The sequence below is a fragment of the Filicampus tigris genome, chromosome 2, assembly GCF_054856515.1.
Source record: "Filicampus tigris isolate MCC_2025a chromosome 2, RoL_Ftig_1.0, whole genome shotgun sequence".
Taxonomy (NCBI): Eukaryota; Metazoa; Chordata; class Actinopteri; order Syngnathiformes; family Syngnathidae; genus Filicampus; species Filicampus tigris.
This window is the reverse complement of record NC_141218.1, coordinates 1,021,977-1,037,875: the sequence shown is the minus strand read 5'-3', so window position 1 is coordinate 1,037,875 and position 15,899 is coordinate 1,021,977. Positions and strand designations below refer to the sequence as shown.

General features: G+C 48.0%; 2 protein-coding genes across 2 annotated transcripts; one reads left to right on the top strand and one right to left on the bottom strand.

Moving 5' to 3' along the window:
* Positions 1-349: 349 nt before the first annotated feature.
* dhrs4 (dehydrogenase/reductase (SDR family) member 4) lies at positions 350-3,893 on the bottom strand. Its single transcript, XM_086021801.1, has 9 exons — positions 3,625-3,893; positions 2,795-2,910; positions 2,553-2,730; positions 2,382-2,483; positions 2,235-2,305; positions 1,622-1,673; positions 1,402-1,536; positions 951-1,006; positions 350-875 (listed from the first exon to the last, which is right to left on the bottom strand). Exons 2-9 carry the CDS (start codon positions 2,905-2,907, stop codon positions 761-763), a joined length of 822 nt encoding a protein of 273 aa, XP_085877927.1. The 5' UTR covers positions 2,908-2,910; positions 3,625-3,893; the 3' UTR covers positions 350-760.
* Positions 3,831-15,571, top strand: efs (embryonal Fyn-associated substrate). The gene is made up of 8 exons (XM_086021790.1): positions 3,831-4,162; positions 4,526-4,649; positions 5,448-6,650; positions 6,875-6,997; positions 8,752-9,699; positions 10,096-10,152; positions 11,333-11,590; positions 12,174-15,571. The coding sequence occupies exons 2-8, from the start codon at positions 4,569-4,571 to the stop codon at positions 12,357-12,359; spliced, it is 2,856 nt and encodes a 951-aa protein (XP_085877916.1). The 5' UTR covers positions 3,831-4,162; positions 4,526-4,568; the 3' UTR covers positions 12,360-15,571.
* The last annotated feature ends 328 nt before the right edge of the window (positions 15,572-15,899 follow it).

Here is a 15,899-nt window from a genome sequence, read left to right as displayed (position 1 = left end):
CCCCCCCTCAAAATTCTGCATAAAATGTTACATAATGACATAATGTGGAAAGGTTTTTGGGGTAAACTTTTGCTCATTTATTCAAAAAAAAAAACAACAAAGAATTCTTAGATTGTTTTTTCTTCTTTTGCAATAAATGTGCAAACATTTTGGGGGGGGTGACTATCTTTTCAGAATAAGGCCGCGGGAAAAAAGCGAAGCACTGTGAATGCTTTTCAAATGCACTCTACTGTGTTAGGGCAGCAATGATCGGATAACTCACAAATAATTTGAGTACCCCAAAAAATGTTTGCCTTGATGCTTCACCGGGATCATTTTGTAAAGCGCCAAGGATCAACACAGCCACTGATGCATTTTCAATCAATTGCTTTATTGAAGGAAAAAAAAAAAAAGAGAGAGGAAAAATTTGCACTTTCATCTACAATTAGCTGCATCTCAACAGGCAGCCAGTTCTACAATCATTTGTTGGCACCCACATCACTCGCCAGGCCAGGCCCAATGTTCTAAAACCATACACACTCAGTCACAGATACTGCAGTAGGTGTGGATGGCGATCAAAAGGAGACCTGCACTTCATGTAAATCTGTTGTTTAATAATGGAAAAAAAACAAACATATTTTTATCCGCTAAATCGATGGGATAATCGGTAGAACACTCGATTCCCCCCCACAAAGAAAAAATGTCAAAGCTGCAGTCCTACTGTAGATATTGCAGTTCCATACAGCGAGCAGTATTTGGAAGGTGTAAATGAGCTGTTGAATCATAGTCGACAGCCGATGCCCCCCGTCGCTGCGATCGTTTCTCCCGTGATGTACGAGGCCTCGTCTGTGCACAGAAAGGCCACCACTCCCCCGATTTCATCTGCCTCGCCAACTCTGGAGAGGAATACTTGCACGTTCACGTGTCTGTCGAGTCACGGGTTTAATACGTGGACAAGAGGCGAGCCGTACCTTTTGAGGCACATCTGCTTTGTGAGGTGATCCATGACGTCGTCATTTTGCCACAACTAATAAGAAAAAGAATGCACAGCAATAACAAATGCAATGTAAAGAATTATACTTTGTTTTTTCTCACGGAACTTAATGCTCCCCCATTTCTTTTTTTGGCCTTCCTCACTTTCAGCAGCTCCTGCTTCATTATACAGTAAATATTTAAGGTCTTAATGCTCAAATGAGATTTTTTGGGGTGAAATCGAATTTTTCTTTTTCCCCTTGTAATAGTTCACACTACATTTGAAATGCAACCTCCATCTGTTTAGTGTGTGTGAACCAAATGTGTCCTCAAAGTGACCCCGCATGCACAGCAGAAGAGAGGATGTCGCGTGAAGGGGCTCAGATAATGATGTAACAGATTCTAGACCAAAAGGCAAAGCTCTCTGCAAGTAAGAGGTGGACGTCTCACCGGGGCGCTGAAGTGCGTTTTGATGATGCCGGGGGCCACGCAGTTGACCCTGATGTTGCTCTGAGCCAGCTCGGGAGCCAGCGCCCGCGTCAGACTCAGCAAGGCGGTCTTACTCACGCTGTACGCGCCCAAGCCCTGCACAAACGGCATCGGCCCCCCGCCCCCCCACCGACACAAAGTCAGAATACAATGTCGCAAATGAGGCTGTTGATCGTCTGACCTGCATTGGTCGGTAGGCAGCCACGGACGACACAAGCACCACATTTCCTCCTCTAAAAGAAAGAAAAAGAATTTATTTTTAATAAGATTGTTTTTTGTAATTTTATTGAATTATATTATTACTATTCAAATGTACAATCTACTCATTTTTGTATTTTGTGAAATAGTTTACTTTAATAATAAACTCATTCAAACTTGTTTGTACTTAGCTAACCAACCAATCATTTCACTTGTTTCTACTTATTGTTGTATTTTATGTAAAATTCTTGTTTTTAATGTTATTTATAATTCATTATTGGGGGGAAAGAGAAAATGTTTAATTGTTTATATCATGTTTTTTATATTTTATGCTAAGGGTTCCTCAAAAATCATGCTTCTTTTTTATAGTTAATTTAATCATGATTTATTAATGTATTTTTTGGTAGTTTATTACAATTAATCAATTAACAAATTATCAAAAGAGAAATGTTTTAAAAAAATGAAATGGATGTATTTTAATCAACCAATTCGGGATGGAAAAAAATACCTAAATCAGTGCAACAAATGTAATAGGACTGTTGATCATGTAGAATTTTATTTTATTTTTTTTAAATAATTTTTGGCTTGTAACTCACCCCCTCTTTGCCATATGCGGCACCACCATCTTGGTCATGAGGAAGGCCGCTTTTACGTTTATGGACATAACCTGAAAATGATGAATGAATTAATTCGATTTTATTTTTTTTTTCCTTAAAAAAAAAAAAGTCAATTCTGGAACAAACCTTGTCCCAAACTTCCTCCGTGGTGTCCAAGAGGTTACCAAAGAAAGGGTTGACCGCCGCATTGGACACCAGGATGTCAACGCCGCCGCACTCCTCCAGAGTCTGCATGAAATACACGATCAGATTGACATTGCATCCGGGCAGTATTCACAGCGCTGCACTTTTTTCCACCGTCTGAAGCAGCTTTTCTCGATCGCCTTGGTTCCCGACGTTACATGTGGTGCCGGTGACCCGGATGTTCTCGCTCTGCAGCAGGGTCACGGCCTTGTCCACGCCGGCCTGCTGCCTGCTGCTCACCACCACGTGGGCCCCCCTCTTGCCCAGGGCACGGGCTGTGGCCAAGCCGATGCTGGAGCCGGAGAAAACTGATTTTGACCTCTGAGATGTCAAAACAGGCAAAACAAGAGTCTTACCCAGCTGTCGAGGCCGTGACGATGGCCACTTTCCCAGCAAGACTGCTCTGAGACATGCTTCTTTGCCCTAAGACGGGAGTGGTCCAAAGGCACCTGAAGGCAACCCTCAACATCACCTGTGGGGTCACAATACGATACAATTTTATTTGTATTGCGCGTTTCACAACAGCTAGAGCTGGAACAAAGCACTTTACATACAAACAACAAAATAGCCATGAGAGAGGACTGGCCGACTCCAAGTGCATTACCCTAATCCAGCCGAGATGTAACAAAGGCATGGATGTCTGTTCCTAAGTGCTGATGAGAAAGTAGGGACTGTCCCTTAGCCAGCTGTCTATGGTGAAAGAAGCTGGACTTTACAACAGCGCTGATTTACTGGTCCAATTTAAGATCACTGTCCATTTTAAAACCCAAGTTTAAGACTGTTGGCTTTAGACTACAGCACTATTTTTATCCAACTCAAACTCAACTCACTTCAACGTAGTTCCAAGACAATAAGATGTTGCCAAAGCACTGCTTTTGTTGACCTGTAGCTCAATAATAGGAACCAAGTTTTGAACTGTCCAAATGTACAAATAATGACGTCACCAGGGGCCAGTTGCCTTGCAAATCAAATTGGCTTCGGGTCACCTAAAAGTTTTGTTGGCCGCCACTGCTTAGAGTAAGGGCGTTTAATTGCCTTTTTTGTACCGAAAACATTATGTTAAAACATAGCTTCCCGTACAAGTTAGCAGTCGCGTTATCTTGTCAATCCACATAAACTAAAGCAATAGTCATTCATATAAAAATAAAACATTCATTTAAATAATAATGAAAATGAAGTCAAGAACCTTCGGACTCCTCGCACTCTGTTAACAGGAACTGCTTTTGTTCTTCCGGGTAAAATATAAAAAATAAACAAAAAAAACCGTCCACAATAAAAGTCTACAGTATCGCCCAGTTCAGTTCGTTTGGATATTTAGACCTACTTTAAATGAATGGTGTCCCCCATTCTATTTTGTTAAAAAAAATGTCAATTTTAATTTACGGCTCCCGGTCATCTGGTTTCCAGCTATTCTTATCGAGCCATTAAACGCAACTTGCGGCAAGGAGCCAATCAGAGAGCGGACGAGTAGCCGAGTTATGCGATCTCACAAGTAACTGGATTGCGTTCTTTGCGTTTGGGAGCTGGGCGCCAACGCTACCGGGTTATTTGTAGATCGACCAAAGCACGTCAGCGTAGGAGAAGGCGGGGATCATTTTGTTGTCATCGGCCGAAAATGATTGAACGCCAATGGCCACCGTTTTTTACGCTTGAGAAGAAGCACTTTCACCTCCTCTCGCACTGAACGCCGATGTGAAGTTTACCGGCGAATTCGAGTAGAGAAGGTAATGTACGTGCTTGTTTTTTTTTGTTTGTTTTTTTACGCCACCGCGAGCAAACCTCAGATGGTTTTGACCTCCTTTGTGTGGAAAAATGCTGAACAGAACCAGCGTTTTAGTACCGCTAATGTTAGCGAACTAGGCCGCGGTAGACTATGACATCCCAATGGGGACGACATTTAACATCTATGCAGCGGAGCAAACGACGGATTCGGATATCGTTTGAGCGCTAAACCTGATGCTAGGCTAGGGTTAGCTTCTAACGTTACTGAGGCGTGGAATGACGGGACAGGTGGTGCCCAGTCGCCTTCGTGTCGGCATTATTTCGACAAATGTGTGCTGTAAGTAACGGTTCCGAACGACTCGCAGGCCCAGCGTTTGTGATTCACAAGGCGGAAACGATGTGAGCTGAATGGACCCCGTTGACCGACCGGAACATTCGAGTTCGACGTTCTCCGAGACCCATCACAAGTTCACAGCCATGTCTGTTTCTGTAAGTATCGAAACGTCTTCACATTGAGTAGTTGCAGCGCTGTTTTTGTGTACCTCCTATTTTGGCTGTGGGGTCCCACATGGCACTGGTCCCCAGGGGGTTTGGCTTTAAAAATGAAGGGGGGGGGGGTAGTTGGTTGGCAATTAAGCCCTAAACGGCAAGGGACAGATGTGGCTCTCATCCCCCATCCCCCCCTACTGCTCTCATCCTTCCCATGACCGTTAAGCCGCTCTGTCCATTTGGCCATTGATCCTTATTTGGCCCTTCACTAGCACTGCATGTTTTAATATTTTAACGTGAGTCCAGGCTGAACGGTGGACAAGTGGTGAGGATGCCTGTCATACTGTTCTGAGGTTTGGCGTTAGATTCTAGACTCTGGCCTTCACTGTTCTTCATATGCTTGCCCGAGTTTCTCCAGATTCCCAAATCTTGCATGTTAGGTCTATTAATGAGACAAAATTGGTCAGAATGTGAGTATGAATGGCTGTGCCCTGCAAGTGGCCGGCGATCAGTCCAGAGTGTACCTCGCCTCTCCCCTATAGTCCCACTGTGACTTGGGACTATAGAAAATGGATGGAGGGAACTCGAGTCTATTATTCCTCTCAAGTCATGGACGACGACGTCCCTCGCCTCTTTTATTCGAGCCCTGAAACAACCGAGCTGTTTAGCATTGCCATCAATGTACTTGTTGTTCGGGATGCACAAATGGCAGTTTGTCTCGCCCGCCGTCTGAAGTAAGGCTATTAAAAACCTGTTGATTTTTGGATTGCCTTTTGATACGTGTCCCCTCCCCCTCAGACGGTGTTGGCGAAGGCGCTCTTTGACAACACAGCAGAGAGCCCAGAGGAGCTGGCTTTCAGGAAGGGCGACATCCTGATGGTTTTGGAGCAGGAGCAGAGCGGCGGGCCCGGCTGGTGGCTTTGCTCACTGCACGGCCGGCAGGGCATCGCCCCGGCCAATCGTCTGCGCCTCCTCCAGACCGCCCCGGCCCCCGGCCCGGACTGCGTCTACCTGTCGCCCGGCCCGCCGCTGTCCCGCGGCAGCGTGGACGACGTAGACGCCGTGTACCGCTCCCCGCCGGCAGCGGGCGAAAGCCGAGGGGCGGGAACAGCCTCCAGACCCGGCGAGCTTCGCAAGGCGGACGGAGGACGTCCGCGCTCGCACTCCAGTTCCGGATCTCGACCCAGGCCCGACTGGGATATCGGAGTTGGGGGGCGCCCGCGCTCTCCTTCTCTAAGAGGACGGGGCACGGATGTGACCGGAGCTCTTTATCAGACTCCGGCCAGCCCGCTACCCTCGTCTGCTCAGCATGCCCGGCAGCCGGGAGCTCAAATGGCTCCGGAGTCTGTGTACCTCGCCCCAAGCGGAGTCACAAGAGTGGGCGATGATTCTGAGGACACCACATATCTCCTCCCTCGGGAAACGCTAACCACCGGAGCCTCTGATGACTGTTACTTGGTGCCAAAAGGAACACCGCTTGCCGGTGAGGATGTTTACCAAACGCCAACGGGAGGCGTTCTGGCGGCCTGCCCAAACGGGCCCTCGTCCGTCAGCGGAACTCACCAGTCTAAAGTGGGTCAGGACATTCCCGGGGTGTACCAAAGCCCCTCTTCTATGGCGGTAAGCCTTCAAAGAACTTCATCGTCCCCTGCCCAAGCGCCTCCCAGGCCCCTCCTCAAGGCTCCGTCACCTAACCCCGCCGTAGCCAGAGGCAAAGCGGGTCTCGCCTGCCACCGAGGGTCCCCTTTGCTGGTTCGAGCCGGCCACCCTCGAGTTCCCGGGTCGCCAAATTTCGCCCGAAAGCCCCCGCCGCCAGCTCCACCGGTCAGGGGAGTCACGCGCAAGGACGGGCAGCAGTCGGCTTCTTTGGCCGGCGATTGCGCCGTGGCCCCCAGCCCAGGATCTCAGGCACAGGAGGTGAACCGGCAGACGAGTCACGACCTGGAGAAAAGCAACAGTAAAGGGGAAAACACAGATTATGCAGATTCTGTCATTGAGCAGGTTTGTGTTCAGTGTTTTTCAACGCTTTATTTCCCTTCCCGCTCATCACAACAACCTTGCTATTCAACTCTGCACCTTACTGCCATCGAAGGATGTATTTTATGTACATTTTAGGCTTAGGTATTTTGTTGTTGGAGTATATTTACAATGTGGGTGAAAAGTTGAGTTCAAAATATTCAAATATGACTAAATGCAAATCGTTTTTTTTTTTTTGTGGTTGATAGGTATACGACACACCACCCAGTGGCCGGTGGCAGCGTGCGGCGGCGCCAGTCCTCAGCAATGGCGATGACGGCATCTATGACACGCCTCGCAGCGCCCCCCCGCACGTGGACTCGGAGACGGAGGTGATGACGCGTCTGGCGTTCTCTGTCGATGGCAGCTGCTTGAGAAACTTGTCTCGTGCCGCGTTTCCCCGGGCGCATGTCTTACGTTAGAAAAATCGAGTCACAAGGTCTTTTAAAAAAAAGATTCTGAAGCAACCGATTGTGCTCAGGCCAAAGTACAATTTGGTGGCATGTTGTGGCATTGTGTGTCATGGAACTATATTGAAGTGAGTTGAGGGCTTTTGTTCGGACCAAAATAGCGCTTGTGGTGAGGGTTTACAATTTTTTTTTCGCTGTGAATTCAAGTCAGTACAAGTGCACCTTCCTGGACTGCAATTTCAAAATGCCGTCAAACCACTTGCCCGGCACCCCCACGGCGAGTCCCTTATTAGACCCCCACCCCCCTAAAGGCGAGGCCACACCTGTCTCGGCCAGCTGTGGTCGCCCGCCTATCCGGTCCGAGCGCTGCTGCTATTTTCTCCCGGTCACGCCCGTGTGCGAGGCCGCAGCGCCAGTGGCCTCGCTTTAATGCTCCTCGAATGTGCGTGCCAGCTGGTGGATTGTTTTTGCTCCAGTTACTGCAGATGCGTTGACACAAGGATGCTCGAGTGGCTAAATATATCCCGGCCTTCGTTTGGTGGTTAGGGACGCTTTGATGCATCTGTGTGTGGGTTCCCTGAGGTTCTTACTTCAATGAAGGCATGCACATTTGAATTTGAATTTGAAAGTCCCGCCAGTTCACGAGCTCATATACTGCGGTGGGCCATTCGTACACTAATCTCTCTCTCTCGAGTGACCGAGTCCTGCGCAAATAGCGGAAAGCTCTTTTCTCTCTCTCGAGCTAGCTGACCGAGCCCTGCGCAAATAGCGGAAAGCTCTTTCGAGTAGTTAACGTCCACAAAAAAATGTTTCCAATTGCCTATACTGACAGTCAGATTATTATTACATTATTTTAAAATCAACTTACCTGTTGAAGTGAGTGTTGGGGAGCTTTGTTTGGACAAAAGTATTGTTTTGTCGTCAAATTGTGGCATCTAGTGACAATTCAAAAGAGATTCCTCTATTTCCTACTCACTGTACTCCTCCTCATTCTGACTCTAATGAGGATAAGCAGCCTTAAGGCCTCGAATCCGACGTCGGTAAGCGTTGGGGCGTCTGATTACGCCGTCTGATGTAGCGAACACCGTCGTTACATCAGACCTCGTCAGGAAGCGCCTGGTGGGCCTTTCAGCATGTTGAATCGGCGTCATGACATTTGCTCACTCTGATTGGCTGTTAGCTATCAAATCAGCGCACGGAGCACCAACGGGAAGTGACAAATGCCGATCAACAGCCTTCGCTGCCCTAATCTTCTTCCTAGTACAAGAGCGCGGGTTGACAAGTATTTCACAATATCGTGTCAAGAACGTGATGGTTTACTTTGCGTGGCAGTTCATCGTGAGCGAAGAATAGAGCTGAATGCCTTGTTTACGTTGTTATAATCAGCCCCCGGCCAACATCTTTCCAGTTGGAGTTGTCTAACCATGAGAAATGTTGACTACCGCCGCCGTTGGTATGGAAGGGTATTACATCTCACGCGTGCGCAGAAGCTACTTTCATGGTCAGCGTCGCTGTCTGTCGTTTTCCAGCGTGACGTGCCGACGGTCTGCCCGACACCACGGGGGGGGGGGGGAAGCGTCGGTCTCAGTTGGCCAATGTGGGATTGGTTTACCTAGGCTTTTAGAAAACAGATGGCGGATGGATGATAACGACGCCGCCGTCATTTCCTCTTGCAGGTGTATGACGTGCCCACCATAATGCTGAATGGCTCCACATCAGAAGCCCAACCAAGCGGCGCCGACGCGGACGACGTCTACAGTGTTCCCACTCTCCCAGGTGTGCCCGTGGCTGGCGGCGAGTCCGCCGCCAGCCTTTCCGGGGAAGAGGCGAGCCACAGCGCTCAGACTTACTGCGTCCCGGGCTCGGAAAAGCGAGCCAGCGCAGGCGACCGGCCGCGGGACTCCCCGGACTGCGGGATCTACGACATGCCGGCCCTAAACGCGGAAGTCCTTCCCCACTCGTCCTCGTCTTCCTCCAGCTCCACCTCCACCCGCCGTCTCTCCGTGTCCAGCAACGGCTCCGGGGACGTCCAGTGGAGGGCCTCGCTGTCCAGCCTTGTCCACGCCGTGCTGAGCGCCACTTCCTGCTCGGCCGCCGCTCCGTCGTCTCGCGATCTGGCCTCGTCGCTAGCCGAAATCCTGTCCGCGTGGAAAGCCGGCCACTCCGGGGACCCTCCGCCGCCCCTGCAGCAGGCTTGGGCCCGCCTCTCGGACCTCCTGCCCGCGTTGTCGGCCATCGGCGGCGCCCCGCCGTCAGAAGGACTCCTTTCCCTGGTCCAGCGCTCCCTGGAGGAAAGCGCCCTCCTCTTGCAGGCACAGGGGCGCCCGCGACTGCCTTCCCAGGAGTCGTTGTCCCGCAGGCCCCTGCCCGCTCTCCCGGTATCGGACGGGAAGTCACCCGGAGGAGGAATGGGCTCCCGCAAGAGTAGCTGGATTCAAGAAAGACCCCTGCCCCCGACTCCTCAGCCGGCCTTCCCCGTGCCTCCCACTTTGGCCACGGTGACGCTCACAGTCGGACGCAGCGACGGAGACGAAGATCCCGGCAACGAATACGCCGGCATCGGCCTGACTCCCGTCCCGGCCCTGGTCCCGAATGGCGACAGCGTCGGATATGTCAAGCTGCAGGTCCGTTATTTGGCGCGCAACGCGGTTGTATTTAGTCTTGGACTCTTCTTTCTACTTAGTTTGGATTTTGGTTTGACTTGCGTTTTTTTCAAAATGGAATTCTTACAAGTAAATACATTTCAAATAATCAAAAGCTCATTTGTGCAATTAATTGACAAAGACAAAAGCGAAGCGCATTTTTGCTACAATTAGTGCTAGTTTTATCAACGTTAAATGCGGTTTTCGTTTTTCTCAAAGCACTCTCGTTTTGTATTTTATCTCGTTAACTACAAGGTTTTTTCAATGTTAGTTTGAGCGATTCTGCTTTTGTAATAGCCTTTGGACACACTGAGCAAACGTCCTTGTTACTCGTGCCCTCGTTTGACCGGGTGTCCCCTGTTCTCTGTGTCCATGTAGGGAAAGCCAGAGCTCCCCCTGGCTCAGAACGGACAAACCATCAGCTCAGAGCCGAGGGTAAGTGTCCTCGACTGTCCGAAACCGCGCTTTCTTTCGCGTTTGCGGACACAAATGGAGTCCGAGACACCGAGAGGGAGAGCAATTCTTGCTCTTGTTGCCATGCGTCATTGGTAGAAAAGAAATGCCGCTAATCAGATCCAGTCAGTGAGATTGCGTCATTTTCCACTTGACGATCTCTCGCGGCCGAGTGTTGTGCAATCACTTGCAGATGAGTCAAGTCTGTTTGCCGATGAGACTTGGAACTCGGGAACGGGATTACAGTAGTTTAGGATTTTTCATTATAGTTTGTTTTGATTTCATTTGGACTTTTTGAATTGAGTTAGTTTCAATTCGTTTTTGAAGCAGGTTTGTTATTAGGTTGTTGTCTTTTTTTCGGGTGGGGGGGGAGTGTCTCATTTTAGTTTAGTTATAGTATTAGTTCTATTTTTTCTAATATATGGAGCATTTGTCAGGTGCATAAAGAAGGTCAGTAAGTATATAGTGTAATGAGTAAACTACAATTCTCAAAGGGCTTTTGACCTTCCTTCTTCTGTACAAATGCACAGCAGTTCTGAAATTAATACATCTAAAATGAACCCTGAAAGCTCATGTATGTTTACAGATGCACATTTTCACTTCATTCTTAGTTTTAGAAACGTGAGATCCAAATGTGATGTCGTTTTTATTTTGTGAACGACATGTTTTTGTCATTTTGTTACTCTTGGTTAGCAGTAGTAACCTTGCTCAGGAGTCCAGCTCATTGGCTTCCTTCTTGAATATGGAACCTATCAATCCTGTCGAAACCTGTTTTTGTTGTTGTTGTTTGTCTGCGAAAGTCACCATGGTCCGTGTCAATATAAAGACGTCAATATCAATAATGTCAATATCGAGACAGGATTAGCCGGTGCCGTTTTATTAGCCCGTCTCCTCTGCACCGTCTGCGTTTTTGGCCTGCTCGCTCAAGTCCTGGGTTGCGCCCCGGCGAGCCAACAAGAGCTCGCTTGTCTTTGCTAACAATCTGGCCTCACATCGGACGGCAGTCTGCAGCACAACAAGCCAAAGACAAGGAGCCTTTCACCAGACGGTCGTTCACTGACGTACTGGATGGAATTGTGCCGGTTTGCACACATTGCTTTGGACGTGGTGTACGGTTGACGGCGATTGTAAAGGTCATGTTTTGTGCAAACGTTGTGTTCAGCTGACTCCGTCGCCTCCCCTGCCCGTGTCGCTGTCGCTGGAGGATTCGGAGCTGCTGTCCTTCTACTCGTCCCAGAGTCTGGCTCACCTGTCCTGCCTGGCCGACGCCATCGACGTGCTCTTCACCAGCGTGCAGGGCAACCAGCCGCCGCGCGTCTTCGTGGCGCGCGGCAAGAGCCTGATCGTGACGGCGCACAAGCTGGTGTTCATCGGCGACACGCTGTCCCGCCTCCTCACCTCCGGCGACCTCCGCGCCAAGGTGCCGCCGCACACCGCCAGACCGCCTTCCCGTCGCACCTTCTTTCCTTCCCTCCTTTCGAACGGTCCCCGTTTGATTCCTTTCTTCATTCCTTCGTGCTTCCTGCTTCCTTATTTTCTTCCTTTCTTCATATTCATTTCTTGAAATTGAATCGTTCTTTCCTTCCTGATTTCATCCCTTCCGTCCTTCTGTCCTTCCTTGCGTCTTTGTTTCCTTCCATTCGTACATTCCTGTTCCTGTCCTTCGTCCTCACTTGCTTCTTTCCTTCCTTCATCCCATTCCTTTTTCTTCCTGCATCCTAGTTTCTGTGAATCCTCCCATCCTTCTTTCATGCATCCTAGTTTCTTTTGTTTCTTCCATTCCTGCTTTATTCCATCCGTCCATCCACTCTTCCTTCTTTCATTTCTTCCTACTGACGTGCTCGTTTCCTTCCTTGTATCCCTTGAGTCTGTCTTCAGTCCTTTCTTCCTACCTTTTTTCATCTTCCTTCCTTCCATCAATTTTCCATAGTGTCGTTGTGAATGGTGTCCCCTTTTCATCGGAAAAAATGTTTCCTGTACGTGCCTCTGCTCACCCTTTCCAGATCACCACTTCCGGGGGCCGCCTCTGCCAGGCCTTGAAGGCGGTCGTGGTGGCGACAAAGGGCGCGGCGCAAAACTACCCGTCGGTGTCGGCGTCTCAGGAGATGGTGGACCGGGTGGCCGAGCTCTCCCAGCAAGCCGCCGGTTTCTCCACTCTGCTCCAGCGCCTGGCCGAGATCTCCTCGTGATGTTTTGGGACGGCCGCGTGAAAAACCTTGTTGACACTACACACCTTTTCTCTCTCTCTTGGAAAATGCCTTATTTTGTTAGGACACTTTTGTTTGTCCTTTTTGTTTTTGTTGTTGTTGTTGTTGTTGTTGTTCCCGTCTTCTTCAGTTGAGTGGCTTGACTCTGCCCTTCCCCCTCTTGTGCGTCTTAACTTATTGAGGACCGGAATCTGCTCTTTGGAGCTTTGCTTTCCAATCTGTCATTTTCTCCTTATTTTAAATATCAGAGGTGGGGGGGAGACTGGAGTCTGACACAAGTTGCTCATTTTAGGACTTGGGAAACTTGACCTACGTGACTTGACAGTCTGTTTACATTTGACAATCTGCAGTTTTACGATAGACCGACTTTTGTTTTGTGTAAAGAAAAGTGATGTTACGTGTAGCCTGACCGCCTGTGAAGTGTACACTCAAATCTGGTTTTAAGAAACACGGAAAACACAAATGAAATGGGGAATATAATCCTCAATTCAAGCAGAACTCTCTTCCGGTCAAAGGGAAAATTGTCTTACAGGTAGTGTACTTATACCAGTTGCCTCTGTAGAATTATGGGATTGACTTGTGACATGACTCAACTGGCTGGACGTTTAGAGGCTACTTAAATTGACTTGCTTGCTTTTGCCCCAGTAACTTGAAGGGTCAGGCTTGGTATCTCACAAAAGTGAGCACACCTTCACATTCTTTGAAATATTCTCTCTTTTCATGAAGCCACACTGAGGAAATGACCCTGCTACAATATGAAGTGGGCGGTGTAAAGCGTGATTAGCTGGAAATGTATAGTTTTTTCCTGGTACCGGCTAAAGCGCCGGCAACAAAAGTGAGTACCCCCCCCCCCCCCCCCCAAAATGAAAATGTCCGGTGTTATTTCTTCAGTGTTGCCCCGCGCATTTTTGTGAGATACTGTCTGTGTGTCACTCCCACCTCTGCTAAATCTAGCACAGCGACATTGCGGGTTTGGCCTCCATTTGAACTGCGGTACCTCAAAGGCAGTTTGTCGCCAGCACTCCCGTCGCGTTTGTGCACTTACCCATCCCGACACACCTCAAGTGACAGTTGGCGCCCGACAAGCATTCCCACGCAAGTCAGGGGGACAAATTGCCGGCGGGCTGCTCGCCTTTCCCACGATCGCAGAACAACATTCAGAACCTGCCAACCGAGTTCAGCCGCCGCTACACGTTACGGCGTGCTTTTCGACAGTCGCGCGGCGCGAAACGCCGGCTTGTGCTCGTCTTGCTAACGCCGCTCAACCAATGTTACTTTGTTGAGTTCGGATCATGTGCACACGTTGTCTTTCTTCCGACCTTTCATTGGTCAGTCCTACCTTTCATTTTTCCTTATGCTGCTTTTTTTCACCTAATTGTACAATTCTTGTTTCGTCCATATTTCCTTGCTTTCCCGCCACCTCTTCCTTCTTTCTCCCTTTTTTCTCTCTTCCCCTGCCTTCTTTCAGTCCTTGCTTTCATAATCATCATATTTCCCTCCATCTTCTTCCCTTCATTCCTGTATGCTTCCTCGCTTCAATTCTTCCTCCCCGCCTTCCCTCCCTTCTACCTTGCATCATTCCTTTGTGCCTTCCTTCCATCCTTCTTTTGCCCATCCGACACTCCTCGCAGTCTCCCTCGTGTCCTTCTGTCCTACCTTCCTTGCATCCTTCAGTTTTTCAATCCTCCCTCCATTCTTCCTTCCATACATCCATGCTTCGTTCCTAGCATTCTTCCTTCAATCCTTCTTTCCTTCCTCTTGTTGTTCCATATATTCTTCCTCCCATCCTTTCAGCCTCCCTTATTTCCTTGCATACATCCTATCCTTGTGTCCTTTTTTCTTTCTTCTTTTCAGCCTTCCTTCAATTCAAAACTTTCCTTCATTCTGTTCTCCCGTGTTTTGTTCCGTCCTTTCTTGCCAACCCTGTTTACTTGCTTACATTATTCCTTCAATCCTTCTTCCCTTCCTTTCCTTGTATCCTTCATTCCTTTCTTCCTACCTTCCTTCCAGCCGTCTTCCCGTTCAAAGTATCCTTTTTTCTTCCTTGGTCTGCTCTGTTAATATTGTTTCCTGCCTTCCTCGTTTCCTGCCTTCCATCTTTCCTTTCTCTTTTCTTTCTTTCACACTGTTCTAGTGTCCCTCCTTCCAAACTGTTTTTTTTACTTCATGCTGTCCTTAGTATCCTTCATTCCTACCATCCACCCTTCCTACCCATCCGCAAAAATTGCCCCATCCGCGTCTCTTTTCCCACATTCTCACAACAGCGTGCATGCAAAACCCGTCGACCAGGTTTACCTGTTTCCACACGTTACATGCATGTCGCCTTTGATTTTTTTTTTTTTTGGGACATTAGTGTGGCACTCAGTGGTGGACTGTGGCCATGTTTCTTCTGTGTTCTACAAAGATGGACCATCACCAAGCTGTTTGCTGAGGCTACTAATCACGTGTGACGTTGTCTGAATTAGGATCATATGAACGCACCATAATTATTGACCTCATCCTTCCACGCATGCTTTGAGGAACCTCCCTGTCCCATTTTCTCTGCTGTAGTGTCACCCTGTGGATGTTTGAAGTATTAATGGAAACCACACCTATTACGAGTTTGAAGAGAAGCAAGTAACCTTTATATTTATTATGATGATTTATATGTTTTTTTCCCCATTCATAGCTTTATTATGCTTGACTTTGTCATGCACATTTTTGTGTGATTTGTTTCGGTGCTGTATTGCAGTGGTTCTCAAAATGGTCACTCAAGGGGGTGCATTTGTAAAGCAGCTCTTCCTCTGTTCACAGCCATGTTAGTGTCAGTAGTGCACGTCAGCTTGCGACAATGAAGCAATATTGAATTAATTCAGTGGAATTTGGGTCAGTTCCTTTCTTTAAAAAAAATACAAATATTTATGATCTAATGTTACTTAAAACAATTCACCTAACACACATGGTAGTTATGAGGGGCACCCCTGGACCTAAAAGGTTTAAGAACCCTGCTCTATTTAAAAGAAAGTGTCCCCCACCCCTTTCTTTTTCTTGGAAAAATATACCAGTTCCTGTTTATGTCTAATGCAAGTTTTCTACACTCATGTGAAGTCATTACCTGTTTGGTTCTAGCAATACAGAACTACACCTCTTCACTTTTGAACTCTGTTATGTCTGCCTTGTATTCCAGTCCAGAATAAACAAATACATTTTTTGCAGTAATGAACAGTGTCACTTTATTGCTGTTAAAACAGTACTGGACAAGTTGTACCTTCACTTACTGCATGAGTACCAACCCACCCAACCTAATTTACGGTTACTTTTTGTTGTGAGCCCAAATTTGAGTGCACGGGATGCTTTACAGATGTCCTATAATAATTTATGGGGACAACTGGACAGTTAAATTTTAATTAACACCCTTCCAAGAGACATTGGGGGAGTGGGGTGGCTAAGCCACGCCCCTTAAAGGTACACCATCTCAGCTGTCCTACAGTGTGCAGTGTCTTAACCTGATTTTATAAAGTGAAATAATTTATTTACGCTGTC